The sequence below is a fragment of the Halichondria panicea genome, chromosome 12 (assembly GCF_963675165.1).
Source record: "Halichondria panicea chromosome 12, odHalPani1.1, whole genome shotgun sequence".
Classification (NCBI taxonomy): Eukaryota; Metazoa; Porifera; class Demospongiae; order Suberitida; family Halichondriidae; genus Halichondria; species Halichondria panicea.
In genome coordinates, this window is record NC_087388.1 from 6,523,729 (window position 1) to 6,539,106 (window position 15,378).

Consider the following 15,378-nt stretch of genomic DNA (forward strand, 5'->3'; position numbering starts at 1 on the left):
TTTACATTCTTACTCACCCGCGGCTTCTTTCAAAGTCAACTACTTCTGATAATGTGATTGCTTAGTTAACGATCTTTACCGGTTTACAAGAAAAGAAAATACACTGACAGCAGCATCATGGCTGCGGCAAGTGAGTTCAGAGCTATCTCCAAGGTGGTGGCATTAGTGACAGGGGCTGCCTCAGGACTGGGCAGAGCCACAGCGGCTAGACTAGCAAGACAGGTGAGATATCAGGGAGTGTAAGTGATGCTTAGTCTTATACTGAATGGTGTTGTTATCTGTACTACACTGTGAGCTCAGTATCTTTATTTCCCTGAGTACTTTACATTGTTCATTGCAGGGTGCTTGTGTACTGGTTGCAGATCTGAAGAGCAGTGATGGAGCAGCTACAGCTAAGGAAATGGGAGACAATGCCACCTTTGTGGCCACAGATGTGAGTCCATTGAAGTTGAATGGCTCTTGTAGTAGAATTATGTTTTTGACAAAAGGTGACCCTTCTACGCACGCACATACACGCCCACGTACACACACACACACAGGTGACTTCAGAGAGTGACGTTAAGAACGCACTCCAGGTTGCTAGGGAACGCTATGGTGCTGTGACAGTGGCTGTCAACTGCGCTGGTATTGCCATTGCTAAGAGAACACTCACTAAGAAAGGACCTCATCCACTGGAAGAGTTCCATCAGATCATCAAGGTGAGTTGAATATATTATATCTACTGTGGTCATCCTATAAAGCAGGCCACCCTCTATAATACAGCCAGGTTAATGGGCCCCAAAGTCTCCATAGCATGTGTTTGGACCTGTGTTAGCAGGCCACCCTTTTTATTACAGCCAGGTTAATGGGCCCCAAAGTCTCCATAGCATGTGTTTGGACCTGTGTTAGCAGGCCACCCTTTTTATTACAGCCAGGTTAATGGGCCCCAAAGTCTCCATAGCATGTGTTTGGACCTGTGTTAGCAGGCCACCCTCTTTATTACAGCCAGGTTAATAGACAAGTTAGCTGAACAATTTAATCCATTTACAGAAGCTTTTGTTTAAGCTACAACTGAAAGAGTTCATTCATCTATTAATGATCATGGCTATCCCCACTCGTCACACAGGTGAACACTGTAGGGACATTTAATGTGATCAGACTGGCAGCTGAGGCTATGACCCAGGGGGAACCATACAACCCCTCAGGGGAGAGGGGTCAGTTAACTATGCATGTACATGCTTTTTTAAAGCCGTTTTTCTAGCTACAATGAAACTAAGCAGGCCACCCTCTATAATACAACCAAGCCATAGCATGTGTTTGGGCCTGTGTTAGCAGGCCACCCTCTATAATACAGCCAGGTTAATGGGCTCCAAAGTCTCCATAGCATGTGTTTGGGCCTGTGTTAGCAGGCCACCCTCTATAATACAGCCAGGTTCAAAGTCGGATAGTTGCCACAAGTTTCATTGTAACTTGAGCATCCATAATGTCAACACTCCTTGTCCTTCTCATTGCAATACTCTATAATTATGCTGTCCCTCAGGGGTGATTGTGAATACTGCCAGTGTGGCTGCCTTTGATGGACAGATTGGACAGGCTGCCTACTCTGCCAGTAAAGGGGGCGTGGCGGGGATGACCCTTCCAATTAGTAGAGACCTGGCACGATCGGGTATACGTGTGTGTACCATTGCACCAGGTGTGTGGGTGTGTGTGTGTGTGTGTGTACCATTGCACCAGGTGTGTGGGTGTGTGTGTGTGTGTGTGTGTGTGTGTGTGTGTGTGTGTGTGTGTACCATTGCACCAGGTGAGTGGGTGTGTGTGTACCATTGCACCAGGTGAGTGGGTGTGTGTGTGTGTGTGGGAGGTGTGTGTGTGTGTGTGTGGGAGGTGTGTGTGTGTGTGTGTGTGTGTACCATTGCACCAGGTGAGTGGGTGTGTGGGAGGTGTGTGTGTGTGTGTGTGTGTGTGTACCATTGCACCAGGTGAGTGGGTGTGTGGGAGGTCTGTGTGTGTGTGTGTACCATTGCACCAGGTGAGTGGGTGTGGGAGGTGTGTGTGTGTGTGTGTGTACCATTGCACCAGGTGAGTGGGTGTGTGGGAGGTGTGTGTGTGTGTGTGTGTGTGTGTGTGTGTACCATTGCACCAGGTGAGTGGGTGTGTGGGAGGTGTGTGTGTGTGTGTGTGTGTGTACCATTGCACCAGGTGAGTGGGTGTGTGTGTGTGTGTGTGGGAGGTGTGTGTGTGTGTGTGTGTGTGTACCATTGCACCAGGTGAGTGGGTGTGTGGGAGGTGTGTGTGTGTGTGTGTGTGTGTACCATTGCACCAGGTGAGTGGGTGTGTGGGAGGTCTGTGTGTGGGTGTGTGGGAGGTCTGTGTGTGTGTGTGTACCATTGCACCAGGTGAGTGGGTGTGGGAGGTGTGTGTGTGTGTGTGTGTACCATTGCACCAGGTGAGTGGGTGTGGGAGGTGTGTGTGTGTGTGTGTGTGTGTGTGTGTGTGTGTGTGTGTGACCTGTCTATTTTTAGCAGGCCACCTCTTTTCTGCCCAAGGGTGGCCATTAGAGCTGTTTTAACTCTATTCCCATGTAGGGCTGTTTTTGACTCCAATGTTGGCTGGTCTACCAGAGAGTGTGCGCCAGGAGTTGGCCAAGACCGTTCCCTTCCCTCAGAGATTAGGCCACCCAGATGAGTACGCTCATCTGGTACAGGTCAGTGCAATGTGACATCAGCTGAAACTATTGAGATGTGCATGTACTGTATAGCGGGTATATTTCGAAGGTATAATAATTTTCATAGAATAGCAGCCTTTTTGCAGCATAATTATAAACATTCGCGGTATATTATTCTGTTGTTGGGTATTTTCATTGTTTATCATTAATTTTAGCTGTGGTTATATCTCACTGCAGATGATAATTGAGAACCCAATGCTAAATGGAGAAGTGATCCGATTGGACGGAGCTATAAGAATGCAACCATAGCAACACTGCAACTATAACAACACTGAACTATTAGTAGACTGTTAGTTGTTACTATAATTATAATTATATTTGGAGGATTGTCTACCCGCGGCCACATTTGGAAATAACAAACTTTATCCTATAGCCCGTTTATTATCTATTTCAACTCGTGTACTATTAGAAAAAAATCGGTCTGGACAGCTGCTAGAGTGCGAAAGGTTCACAAAACAAGACTCCAACACATGCACACTTGATCTCCAGGACTTGCTACACTGCTCGAGCTCCCTAAGGTTGCTCGAGATGGACTACTTGAGAGAGGCTGTGGACTTGTTCATGTCAGAGAGATTCTGTGTCTACAGGTCAGCCCATGCAGTACCTCTCCTGCTGTAGCTTGCTATTTTAGTATAAAGTTGTCTGCATGTTTTGTGTTGTGTGCACATATGATTTAGTGTCTCCCCTCACATCCCTCACACCTCACACACACCACACCCACCCACAGGAACGTAGCAGCTGTGGTTGGTTCGCTGGTGCTGCTCAGGTTCACACTGCGGTTCCTGTGTAATGCTTGCAGCTGGTTGAGGGCATATTTCCTCGCTCCACTAGGTCTGGGGCGTACCAACCTTAAGAAATATGGACCATGGGCAGGTGAGTGGAATAACCTCTCTTGACTACTAAATTAGCCGATCTACATAATGCTATATCTGATGTGGTATGATACTTATTTTTGAGGATAATTATACCTTCCGTGCAGTACAGTAGTTACAAGTAGTTGTCTTTGAACGGCCATAACTTGGGTTTAGATCGTCTGATTTCAACATTAAACGCATTTTCTGGTAGCTTAAAGTGAGCTCTTTCATACGGTGTATTAAAATTGAAAGTCATTTTCGAGGCCAATTTTGAGAAAAAAGCGTGGGCTATAAGTGGGGGAAAAGTTCAAAATTGGGTCCGATCCAAAATTATAAGCTAAACACGCCATCTAGATCAGTTTTTTCGAAGCTTTCAGAAAATCATAAAATTATTAAAATCCGACCAACTAAACTGAAGTTATGAGCAAAGAAAGCTGACATGGTTACAATGTCTTTGTAGTGTAGTGTACTGCATGGCAAAGTTCACGTCATGTGTTTATTCCTTTGTTCAGTTGTAACAGGAGCCTCTGAGGGAATTGGGCGTGGCTATGCTCTCGAGGTGAGGATGCTAGCTAGTAGTACCTCTTATCATGACCATCTCCCCCACCCACACAGTTGGCCAGACAAGGACTGAATGTGGTTCTCATGAGCAGATCTCAAGAAAAACTGGACAAAGTGGCAACTGAAATAAGTGAGAAACTAAACCGTTTCTCTCCCGCTCCACATGCACACATCACATACCACCTCCCACCCACTCCACAGAGGCTAAGTACGCAGGTCGTGAGGTTCGTGTGGTCCCGGTTGACTTCTCCCAGGGTGCGGAGATCTTCCCCCAGATAGCAGAGAGTGTGCAAGACCTTGACATCGGAATATTGGGTCAGTACAAGCAAAGAATTTTGATATTATGTTGAGAGCTATATAATTAATATTGCCCCCTCCTCTACAGTGAACAATGTTGGGTTGGGTAATGAACATCCCGAGATGTTTCTCAAGATGTCAATAGAGGTTAGTATCTAAGATCACAGATCACACACTATCACAGATCACACACTACACACACACACCCTCCACACACCACGCCCACATACCTACCCTCCCACACACACACACACACACAGAGGATGCGCAAGATGGTGGAGCTCAATATTCAAGCTTTGATGCACATGTCACACGTCATTATGCCTCAGATGGTTACTAAGGGGCGTGGCCTCGTCATCAACCTGTCGTCGGCCTCTGCTATTAGACCCATGATCATGTTTGGTAGTTACGCGTCTACTAAAGTGAGTAGTGATTGCTGTTTATGAAGAGGTGACCTTTAGGGAGGTCTGTGGAGTATTCTGTGCTTGCTGTGATTAGTAGCTAGCATACACTTACATGCGGATCGCTGTCAGTACAGGTATTCATATTATCTAGCTGTGTTATATTTTCACCCCGCCCCCACACCTACCACACACCCCCCACACACACACACTCACACTCACACACAGTCTTTTGTTGAGTTCTTCTCCACATCTCTTTCTCTGGAGTATGCCAGCAAGGGAATCATTGTTCAGGTATTAATTTTGTTACATGTATACTTCTGTGTCTACTGATTTGCGTTTATCTTTGCAAAGTTTGTAGAATTATTTGGGTTATGTTTTTCTCACAGACTGTTGCTCCGTTCTTTGTTGCCACGGCAATGAGTGGAATACGTCGCTCCAATTGGATGGTTGCCGATGCCAACCAGTACGCCAGGTCTGCTCTGGCTACAGTGGGTATAATGAGCTTCACCCACGGAACACTCAGTCACTCAATACAGGTACAGGGAGAGTATTTAATTATCCTATAAGACAGCTGAATGTATGCAGTATTATTAGTAGCTTGAGTCTCTCCATCATATGTGATAGTAATTAAGACAAGACCTAGGATATAGAAGGTGTACTTGTATGCAGCCTCTCTTAGGTAAGAGGTTTGTGCTGGCTTGCACTGTAGCTGTTGTTGTGGCTTTTAACCTCTGGCTGCTTGCATGGAGGGCTATATTGATGGACTTGTTGTCATCGTGGCAAACATGTACCTCTCCCTGCACACGCACACACACACCCACACACACACACACTCGCCTCGCACACACACACTCGCACACACGCACACACACACACACACACACACACACACACAGGCTGTGTTGTGGCGAAATCTCCCACAGTGTATTCTCATACCTGGGATGTGGCGCGCCATGGAAGGAGTAAAGGCACAATTCCTCAAGAAACAAGCCAAGAGAAAGTGAACTGCCATTATTCTATATTGTTAGGGATCGAGACTGTTTGAGTGTAGTATAATTATATTGATAAATTGTGTTGTCGAACAAATTGTGTTATCTTTCTCGGGCCGGCTAATCTAACATTGTATCCATGGATACTCTGGATACTCTGAATACTACACTATGTCTTTCTTATGATTTATGGAATAACAGTGACAACAGCAAGTAAAAGTAAGGCCTGGGAACGAGGCTACCCTGGCCTGGACCTTGCGTTACAATAGAAAAATATCGGGTGCCAGTAGTCTACCGCGCGCAGCTAGGCTATAGATCATCCCCTTTTTTGTGCTGCAAAGAAAAAGGGTCACCTCAGCTCCCGGCCACAGCAGTAGGAAACCATTGAAACTAACTCTAGGATTGCTCCCTAAGGTTGCTCGAGATGGACTACTTGAGAGAGGCTATAGAATTGTTCATGTCAGAGAGATTCTGTGTCTACAGGTCAGCCCATGCCTACTGATAGCTTGCTACTTTCTAGTTGTTTTTAGTTGTCTGCTTTTCTTAGCTAACTATGCGTTTAGTAAACGCTCTAATTTTAGTCTCCCCTCACACATCACACCTCACACACACCACACCCACACACAGGAATGTAGCAGCTGTGGTTGGTTCGCTGGTGCTGCTCAGGTTCACACTGCGGTTCCTGTGTAATGCTTGCAGCTGGTTGAGGGCATATTTCCTCGCTCCACTAGGTCTGGGACGTACCAACCTTAAGAAATATGGACCATGGGCAGGTAAGTGAAATAACCGCTCTTCTATTACTTCACGATTATCATGACTTAGTTATGTATTTTGATAGCTTTGTTTCGTACACCTCGCTCCATGTACAGTACCCTATTATGTATACGGTAGCTACAAATAGTGATCTTTGAACGACCACAACTTTTGCTAGGATTGTCCAATTTCAATCATTTGATGATTTTCTGGTAGCTTAAAGTGAGCTCTTTCAGATGGTGTATTAAAATCGAAAGTCATTTTCGAGGCCAATTTTGAGAAAAAAGCGTGGGCTATAGGTGGGAGAAAAGTTCAAAATTGGGTCCGATCAAAAGTTCTGAGTTAAACGTACCATCTAGATCAGTTTTTTCTAAGCTTTCATAAAATCACAATATTATTAAAATCCGACCAACTAAACTGAAGTTATGAGCAAAGAAAGCTGACATGGCTACAATGTCTTTGTAGTGTAGTGTACTGCATGGTAAAGTTCACGTCATGTGTTTGTTCCTTTGCTCAGTTGTAACAGGAGCCTCTGAGGGAATTGGGCGTGGCTATGCTCTCGAGGTGAGGACGCTAGCTAGTAGTACCTCTTATCATGACCATCTCCCCCACACAGTTGGCCAGACAAGGACTGAATGTGGTTCTCATGAGCAGATCTCAAGAAAAACTGGACAAAGTGGCCACTGAAATAAGTGAGAAACTAGAGAATAGTCTACCGTTCAATTTATGCAAACTTTGACTTCCACACACTTTTATAAATACCATCACCCCCTCCCCACACACACCACACACCACACACTCACACAGAGGCTAAGTACGCTGGTCGTGAGGTTCGTGTTGTCCCGGTTGACTTCTCCCAGGGTGCGGAGATCTTCCCCCAGATAGCAGAGAGTGTGCAAGATCTTGACATCGGAATATTGGGTAAGAAAGAAGTAAAATCATCATTGTGTTCTGTATAATTGTTTTGTAAGTTTTAATTTTCCCTCTTCCCTACAGTGAACAATGTTGGGTTGAGCTCTGAATATCCCGATGTGTTTCTCAAGACGTCAATAGAGGTTAGTAGAGGTCATTCCACACACACACACACACACACACACACACACATGCCCACACACACACGCCCACACACCCACACCCACACACACAGAGGATGCGCAAGATTGTGGAGCTCAATATTCAAGCTTTGATGCACATGTCACACCTCATCATGCCCCAGATGGTTGCTAAGGGGCGTGGCATCGTTATCAACATGTCGTCAGGGTCTGCCATTAAACCAACTGTCATGCTCATGCTCTACGCGTCTACTAAAGTGAGTATAATTATTATAGTGGTGGGGCTTTTGCTACTTAGCTCAAAATTGTGAGGTGGTTTCTTTAGGGAGGTCAGAGATTAAAGAGGAAAGGGGTTGAAACTAGATCATGTGAGCGTTTGCGTTCAATATAAAAACGTTTAGGCACTCCTTGTTACTGTCAAAACGAAGGTTTAATTTATAAATAAACGAAACAGGCCTATGGGAAGCTGATTTGCTTGTTTTATATTTGCATGCCTGATATAATTATCTGTGTTACAATTTCACCCCCCCTCCACACCCACCCACACACACACACACACATCCACACAGTCTTTTGTTGAGTTCTTCTCCACGTCTCTTTCTCTGGAGTATGCCAACAAGGGGATCATTGTTCAGGTAATTATGCCTCGCGGATACGAGTGATACGCTATGTGTGCATGTCTGTATGAGGCAGCAGCTCCTACTGTCGCGAGGCAGTAGACTGCATTGGGCAGGGGGTGCACCGATTGGTACCGTTTTTTGTTTTTTTTTACAAAAATTCTTTGATCTTTGCCAGTGTATTGTATGTGCAAGCATACATACTATGGGAGGCGCTTGGTATAGTCAGGAGTGGTATAGTTTACTCATAAGATAATCTAGTATACTGATTGTCGAGGCATTAGCACAGCGCAGCTTGCAACATTTTGTTTTACCAAGTATGTAGAATTCATGGCCTTGGGATAACATTAATTTTTATGTTTTTCTCACAGACTGTTGCTCCGTTCTTTGTTGCCACGGCAATGAGTGGAATACGTCGCTCCAATTGGATGGTTGCCGATGCCAACCAGTACGCCAGGTCTGCTCTGGCTACAGTGGGTATATTGAGCTTCTCCCACGGAACACTCAGTCACTCAATACAGGTACAGGGAGAGCACATGTTGCCATTAGATTGTTTGTCCTGCATGTATATTTATATCCCGTTGCTATGTTGTTGCCAAGTGCAATATGAAGCATATTGCACTGCTGAAAAGTCATATTGCACTGACCACAAAACGCCCCTCTGGCATAATTAAATTAAATATTGTATCATGAGAAATAATAAGTATCAAAGTAAGTCCAGCCATGCATGAATGTTCAGCACTGCTGGAGTTTCTTCTTTGCAACCATGCAGGTTTTAAAATCGTCCCAGGCTCATTTTGTGAAGATTCTGTGATCCTAGACCTACTGTCCTCCACTTCTTGATGCACGGTCAATCCTGGCTTCATCATAGCACTAGAAGCGGCTCTTTTTGCAGGGGGCTTGAGCTGTTTTGCAGCAGTGTAGAGGCGAGCTTCTTTGGCTTGGTTGTGATACCGAGGATAGTGCTAGTGGAGGGGGCTGTTCAAGCAGCAGTTACACTGAGTAGTATAGTGGGGTGTGGCTGTTTCTTCGCAGCAGTAAATGGGGTGGGGCTGTTTCTTTGCAGCAGTAGAGGGGTGGGGCTGTTTTGCAGCACCAGAAGTGGGATGGGGCTGTTTTGCAGTGGTTTCAGCATTGGAACTCCAACAATTTTGTGTCAAGCCATTTGTCTGTCATGCCAATCTTATACGCTGCATATACTGGCGTCTAGGAGAGAGAAGAGATGGAGCTGTGTCTAGAGTTGTCTTTGTCATCTTTTTGTGCAGTTTATATTGTGTTACTAAGACAGTGTTATGTTGCTATGCCCTCGGGATATAAACTAGTTATTACACGTGCACTCGGGATGCATGGAATATATTGCACTCAGCCCTCGGGGCTTACGCCCTCGTGCTTCAGTGCAATATATTCCATACATCCCTCGTGCCCGTGTTATAACTATAACATATTATACTTGAACTGTACAATAATAATTATTTATGGTTGAATGTATGTGCGTAGTGTACACTTATCCAGAGCTAGGCCCCAGATTATAATAATTGAATGCTGTAGCCTCTTACAACAGGTTTTGCCTGAATGTTGCTGTACACTGGGTCTGTTTGTCTGGCCTTTATCCTCTGGCTGCTTGCACACACACGCACACACACACACACACACACCACACACACACACACACACACACACACACACACACACACAGGGAGCGTTCCTGCGGCTTCTCCCCCAGTGTATTGTCATACCCGGGATGTGGAGTGTTTTGAAGGGAGCAAGGGCACGATACCTCAAGAGACAAGCCAAGGGAAAGTGAACTGCCATTATAGTCTAGTTAGGGATCGAGACTGTTTGAGTGTGTGTATTGTCTCGTTTTAGCAGTCTTCATGCATTGCTATTGTATTGTTGATTTTTGAGTTGAAATACATTGTGATCAACACTGAGATCCACACCTAGCCTCGAGACAAAGCCGGTCTTTAAAGGCCTCGAGGCTATCCCACACAGAAGGACATAATTATATACACTGCTCCCTAAGGTTGCTCGAGATGGACTACTTGAGAGAGGCTGTAGAGTTGTTCATGTCAGAGAGATTCTGTGTCTACAGGTCAGCCCATGCACTACCTCTCCTGCTGTAGCTTGCTATTTTAGTAAGTTGTCTGCATTATTATTATACGTTTCGTGTTATGTACACATACGATTTAGTGTCTCCCCTCACATCCCTCACACCTCACACACACCCACACCACACACGCACACACACCACACACACACCCACATCCACACACAGGAACGTAGCAGCTGTGGTTGGTTCGCTGGTGCTGCTCAGGTTCACACTGCGGTTCCTGTGTAATGCTTGCAGCTGGTTGAGGGCATATTTCCTCGCTCCACTAGGTCTGGGACGTACCAACCTTAAGAAATATGGACCATGGGCAGGTGAGTGGAATAACCGCTCTTCTATTACGGTACTGGTTGATATGATGTGGTTGAGAGCTTTTGTTTGGTTACAATGTCTTTGTTCCTTTGCTCAGTTGTAACAGGAGCCTCTGAGGGAATTGGGCGTGGCTATGCTCTCGAGGTGAGGACGCTAGCTAGTAGTGCCTCTTATCATGACCATCTCCCCCACCCACACAGTTGGCCAGACAAGGACTGAATGTGGTTCTCATGAGCAGATCTCAAGAAAAACTGGACAAAGTGGCCACTGAAATAAGTGAGAAATTAAACCGTTTCTCTCCCTCCCACACACACACACCACCCACTCTACAGAGGCTAGGTACGCAGGTCGTGAGGTTCGTGTGGTCCCGGTTGACTTCTCCCAGGGTGCGGAGATCTTCCCCCAGATAGCAGAGAATGTGCAAGATCTTGACATCGGAATATTGGGTAAGAAAGAAGTAAAATCATCATTGTGTTCTGTATAATTGTTTTGTAAGTCAATTATTATATTCCCTCTTCCCTACAGTGAACAATGTTGGGTTGAGCTCTGAATATCCCGAGATGTTTCTCAAGATGTCAATAGAGGTCAGTAGAGGTCATTGTATTCAAACTTGCTTGGTTTAATCACCCCTCACATCCACACACACACACACACACACACACACGCCCACACACACAGAGGATGCGCAAGATGGTGGAGCTCAATATTCAAGCTTTGATGCACATGTCACACGTCATCATGCCCCAGATGGTTGCTAAGGGGCGTGGCCTCGTCATCAACCTGTCGTCGTCCTCTGCTATTAGAAATACTGTCATGCTTGCAGTCTATGGGTCTACTAAAGTGAGTAATGATTTAAATTGCTACAGTAGACTCTCGTTGATCCAGCCACCCTTGGGACAGTGCAGCTTGGCCGGAATTCATAGCGAGGTGGTTGCATTTCTGAAAATAGCTGCGGCTAAAAAGCGACCCTACCTTGAATGACTAATTTTGCGGTTTTGTCTCGAGGATATAATTATGGTACAATTCCACCCCTCCACACACACACACACACACACACACACACACACACACACACACACACACACACACACGCCCCACCCCCCACACACATCCACACAGTCTTTTGTTGAGTTCTTCTCCACGTCTCTTTCTCTGGAGTATGCCAGCAAGGGAATCATTGTTCAGGTAATTATATTCTGTTTGTGCTGTGAAGTTTGTAGAATTATTTGGGTTATGTTTTTCTCACAGACTGTTTCTCCGTTCTTTGTTGCCACGGCAATGAGTGGTATACGTCGCTCTAATTTGTTTGTTGCCGATGCCAACCATTACGCCAGGTCTGCTCTAGCTACAGTGGGTATAATGAGCTTCACCCACGGAACACTCAGTCACTCAATACAGGTAAAAAATAGTTTATCACATAACATTTTTGGAGACTTAAACTGATTGGCCAACGGTTATGGTCGCATATATTTCTAGCACTACGGTATACAGTACACAATACCTAGCTAGGCCCCAAGGCCACAGACTATAGTTGAAAGCTGCATGTACGTAGCCTCTTACAAAGTTTAACAGCTGGCATGTTAAGTTGCTGTAATAACCTTGATCCTCTGGCTGCTTGCATTGAACACAAATACATAGCTATTTTAAGAATTAACATCGGCCACAGGTACTGAATATCCCCCCCCCCCCCACACACACACACACACACACACACACACACACACACACACAGGGAGCGGTGTTGAGGTTTGTCCCAGTATTTATTACCGGTCTTATGATGTGGAATGTCATGGAAGGAGCTAAGGCCCAATACCTCAAGAGACTGGCCAAGAGAAAGTGAACAGTCTATTATGTTGATTTAATGCCTGCTTTGTAAATAGTGATAATTATTCATTGTGTGAGTGCTCCTGATATCCATATTAATAAGATCCTCCCCTTTTAGTTCTGCAAAGCAATTAGTGTCGCCTCTCACACCCACATGCAGTCAGAAACCATTAAACTCACAGGACTTGAACTGTTCCCAAGGTTGCTTGAGATGGACTACTTGAGAGAGGCTGTAGAGTTGTTCATGTCAGAGAGATTCTGTGTCTACAGGTCAGCCCACCTCTCCTGCTGTACTGATAGCTAGCTAGCTTGCTACTTTTATAGTTGTCTGCTTTTCGTATCTAATTTTAGTCTCCCCTCACATCCCTCACACCACACACACACACCACACCCACACACAGGAACGTAGCAGCTGTGGTTGGTTCGCTGGTGCTGCTCAGGTTCACACTGCGGTTCCTGTGTAATGCTTGCAGCTGGTTGAGGGCATATTTCCTCGCTCCACTAGGTCTGGGGCGTACCAACCTTAAGAAATATGGACCATGGGCAGGTGAGTGGAATAACCTCTCTTCTATTACTTCACGATTATCAATATGAAGCTTGTTTGACCACTACTAAAACTAGTTGATGTATTTGAGAGCTTTGTTTCCATTGTATGCCTCGTACAGTACACTAGCACTATCAGTAGCTGCAATTATATATATAGTGATCTTTGAACGGCCATAACTTGGGTTTGGATCGTCCGATTTCAATGATTCAATAATTTTTAGGTAGCTTAAAGTGAGCTCTTTCAGATGGTGTATTAAAATTGAAAGTCATTTTGGGGGAAAAGTTCAAAATTGGGTCCGATCAAAAGTTCTGCCATCTAGATCTAAGCTTTCAGAAAATTAAAATCCGACCAACTAAACTGAAGTTATGAGCAAAGAAAGCTGACAGGTTACAATGTCATTGTAGTGTACTGCCTGACAGTTCACGTCCTGTGTTTGTTCATTTGCTCAGTTGTAACAGGAGCCTCTGAGGGAATTGGGCGTGGCTATGCTCTCGAGGTGAGGATGCTAGCTAGTACCTCTTATCATGACCATCTCCCTCACCCACACAGTTGGCCAGACAAGGACTGAATGTGGTTCTCATGAGCAGATCTCAAGAGAAACTGGACAAAGTGGCCACTGAAATAAGTGAGAAACTAAACCGTTCTCTCTCCCTCCCACACACACACACCACCCACTCTACAGAGGCTAGGTACGCAGGTCGTGAGGTTCGTGTGGTCCCGGTTGACTTCTCCCAGGGTGCGGAGATCTTCCCCCAGATAGCAGAGAGTGTGCAAGATCTTGACGTCGGAATATTGGGTCAGTACAAGCAAAGAATTCTGATATTATGTTGAGAGCTATATAATTAATATTGCCCCCCTCCTCTACAGTGAACAATGTTGGGTTGGGTAATGAACATCCCGAGGTGTTGCTAAAGATGCCAATAGAGGTCAGTAGAGGTCATTGTATGTATTCCAAGATTCAAACTTGCTTGGTTTAATCACCTCTCCCTCCCACACACCCCACACATACACACACCCACCCACACACACAGAGGATGCGCAAGATGGTGGAGCTCAATATTCAAACTTTGATGCACATGTCACATCTCATCATGCCCCAGATGGTTGCTAAGGGGCGTGGGCTTGTCATCAACTTGTCGTCGGCCGCTGCTATTAGACCTGGCGTCATGCACACTGTCTATGCATCTACTAAAGTGAGTAATGGTTGGCTCTCAAGATCATCCCTTTAGAGAGGTCAATATATAGTGTGAGTGTCCGTTTAGAGAGGTCAATATATAGTGTGAGTGCTTGTGCATAATAGTGAGTGCTTGCAGTAATTAATATTACAGTGTTGTACAATTTATTGCCTTTTTTATGGTACAACTTCACACACCCACACACACACACACACCCTCACACACACACACACACACACCCCTCCACACACACACACACCCACACCCTCACACCCACACACACACCCCTCCACACACACACACCCTCACACACACACACACACACCCCTCCACACACACACACACATCCCTCCACACACACACACACACACACACACACACACACACAGTCTTTTGTTGACTTCTTCTCCACGTCTCTTTCTCTGGAGTATGCCAGCAAGGGAATCATTGTTCAGGTATAAATATAAGTGTTTACTGTATCTACCAATTAAGTATATTACGTTTATCATGTTAAAATTGCAAAGTGTGTAGAATACATAGGTCCATTGATTGATGATTCATTTTATGTTTTTCCCACTGCAGAATGTTGCTCCATTTTTTGTTGCCACAGCATTGAGTGGAATGCGTCGCACTAATTTGTTTGTTGCCGATGCCAACCAGTACGCCAGGTCTGCTCTGGCTACAGTGGGTATAATGAGCTTCACCCACGGAACACTCAGTCATTCAATGCAGGTACAGGGAGAATACAGACATGGAGTATGTTTTTGTGTGGATAACTTGATGCAGCAGTTTAGTATACATAATGTAGGCTATAGAAAGAGTACGTATATATGTAGCTAGCTATTAGCTGTTTTACAGTATACGTGCATGTCATTATATCAAAGCAAACATGCATGTCCCCACACCCACACCCACACACACACACAGGCAGTGTTGATCCGGCTTATCCCCCAGTGCCTCCTCATACCCGGGATGTGGCGTGCCATGAAAGGAGCTAAGGCAAAATACCTCAAGAAACAAGCCAAGAGAAAGTGAATTGCCATTAATTGCAGACTATAGTCTAGCTATAGTTAGGGGTTGAGTGTGGAGTATGGACATGTAATTGGTTGTATTGTGTTTTAATGTTGTTGATTTTTGTAAATTTTGATATAAATGTGAGAGCTGAAAAGCTGCCTGACTGTG

The 15,378-nt window shown here is 45.2% G+C and overlaps 5 protein-coding genes across 7 annotated transcripts; all 5 read left to right on the forward strand.

Annotated features, from left to right (window-relative positions):
* The first annotated feature begins 58 nt into the window (after positions 1–58).
* Positions 59–3,076, forward strand: LOC135345642 (3-hydroxyacyl-CoA dehydrogenase type-2-like). Its single transcript, XM_064543070.1, has 7 exons — positions 59–222; positions 341–433; positions 540–698; positions 1,106–1,193; positions 1,520–1,672; positions 2,565–2,683; positions 2,882–3,076. The coding sequence occupies exons 1-7, from the start codon at positions 118–120 to the stop codon at positions 2,951–2,953; spliced, it is 789 nt and encodes a 262-aa protein (XP_064399140.1). The 5' UTR covers positions 59–117; the 3' UTR covers positions 2,954–3,076.
* A 48-nt stretch (positions 3,077–3,124) lies between these two features.
* On the forward strand, positions 3,125–5,906 carry LOC135345636 (very-long-chain 3-oxoacyl-CoA reductase-like). Its single transcript, XM_064543064.1, has 10 exons — positions 3,125–3,291; positions 3,432–3,577; positions 4,071–4,117; positions 4,174–4,249; positions 4,321–4,434; positions 4,505–4,563; positions 4,677–4,838; positions 5,046–5,111; positions 5,207–5,356; positions 5,717–5,906. Exons 1-10 carry the CDS (start codon positions 3,233–3,235, stop codon positions 5,822–5,824), a joined length of 987 nt encoding a protein of 328 aa, XP_064399134.1. The 5' UTR covers positions 3,125–3,232; the 3' UTR covers positions 5,825–5,906.
* Positions 5,907–6,102: 196 nt separating this feature from the next.
* On the forward strand, positions 6,103–12,591 carry LOC135345638 (very-long-chain 3-oxoacyl-CoA reductase-B-like). Of its 2 annotated transcripts, XM_064543066.1 has the most exons (11): positions 6,103–6,223; positions 10,255–10,323; positions 10,507–10,652; positions 10,748–10,794; positions 10,851–10,926; positions 10,983–11,096; positions 11,176–11,234; positions 11,329–11,490; positions 11,770–11,835; positions 11,899–12,048; positions 12,383–12,591. In XM_064543066.1, the coding sequence occupies exons 2-11, from the start codon at positions 10,265–10,267 to the stop codon at positions 12,488–12,490; spliced, it is 987 nt and encodes a 328-aa protein (XP_064399136.1). In that variant the 5' UTR covers positions 6,103–6,223; positions 10,255–10,264; the 3' UTR covers positions 12,491–12,591. The 2 variants fall into 2 exon arrangements, 1 of the variants encoding a protein (XP_064399136.1); XR_010397774.1 differs by lacking the exon at positions 12,383–12,591 and having other exon boundaries at positions 6,104–6,223; positions 11,329–11,667; positions 11,899–11,971.
* LOC135345637 (very-long-chain 3-oxoacyl-CoA reductase-A-like) lies at positions 6,151–10,162 on the forward strand. The gene is made up of 10 exons (XM_064543065.1): positions 6,151–6,292; positions 6,437–6,582; positions 7,080–7,126; positions 7,179–7,254; positions 7,370–7,483; positions 7,559–7,617; positions 7,710–7,871; positions 8,184–8,249; positions 8,603–8,752; positions 9,928–10,162. The coding sequence occupies exons 1-10, from the start codon at positions 6,234–6,236 to the stop codon at positions 10,033–10,035; spliced, it is 987 nt and encodes a 328-aa protein (XP_064399135.1). The 5' UTR covers positions 6,151–6,233; the 3' UTR covers positions 10,036–10,162.
* LOC135345632 (very-long-chain 3-oxoacyl-CoA reductase-like) lies at positions 12,410–15,378 on the forward strand. Of its 2 annotated transcripts, XM_064543061.1 has the most exons (11): positions 12,410–12,486; positions 12,635–12,744; positions 12,876–13,021; positions 13,471–13,517; positions 13,571–13,646; positions 13,704–13,817; positions 13,889–13,947; positions 14,053–14,214; positions 14,586–14,651; positions 14,779–14,928; positions 15,124–15,378. In XM_064543061.1, the coding sequence occupies exons 2-11, from the start codon at positions 12,686–12,688 to the stop codon at positions 15,229–15,231; spliced, it is 987 nt and encodes a 328-aa protein (XP_064399131.1). In that variant the 5' UTR covers positions 12,410–12,486; positions 12,635–12,685; the 3' UTR covers positions 15,232–15,378. The 2 variants fall into 2 exon arrangements, with proteins under 2 accessions (XP_064399131.1, XP_064399130.1); XM_064543060.1 differs by lacking the exon at positions 12,410–12,486 and having other exon boundaries at positions 12,605–12,744.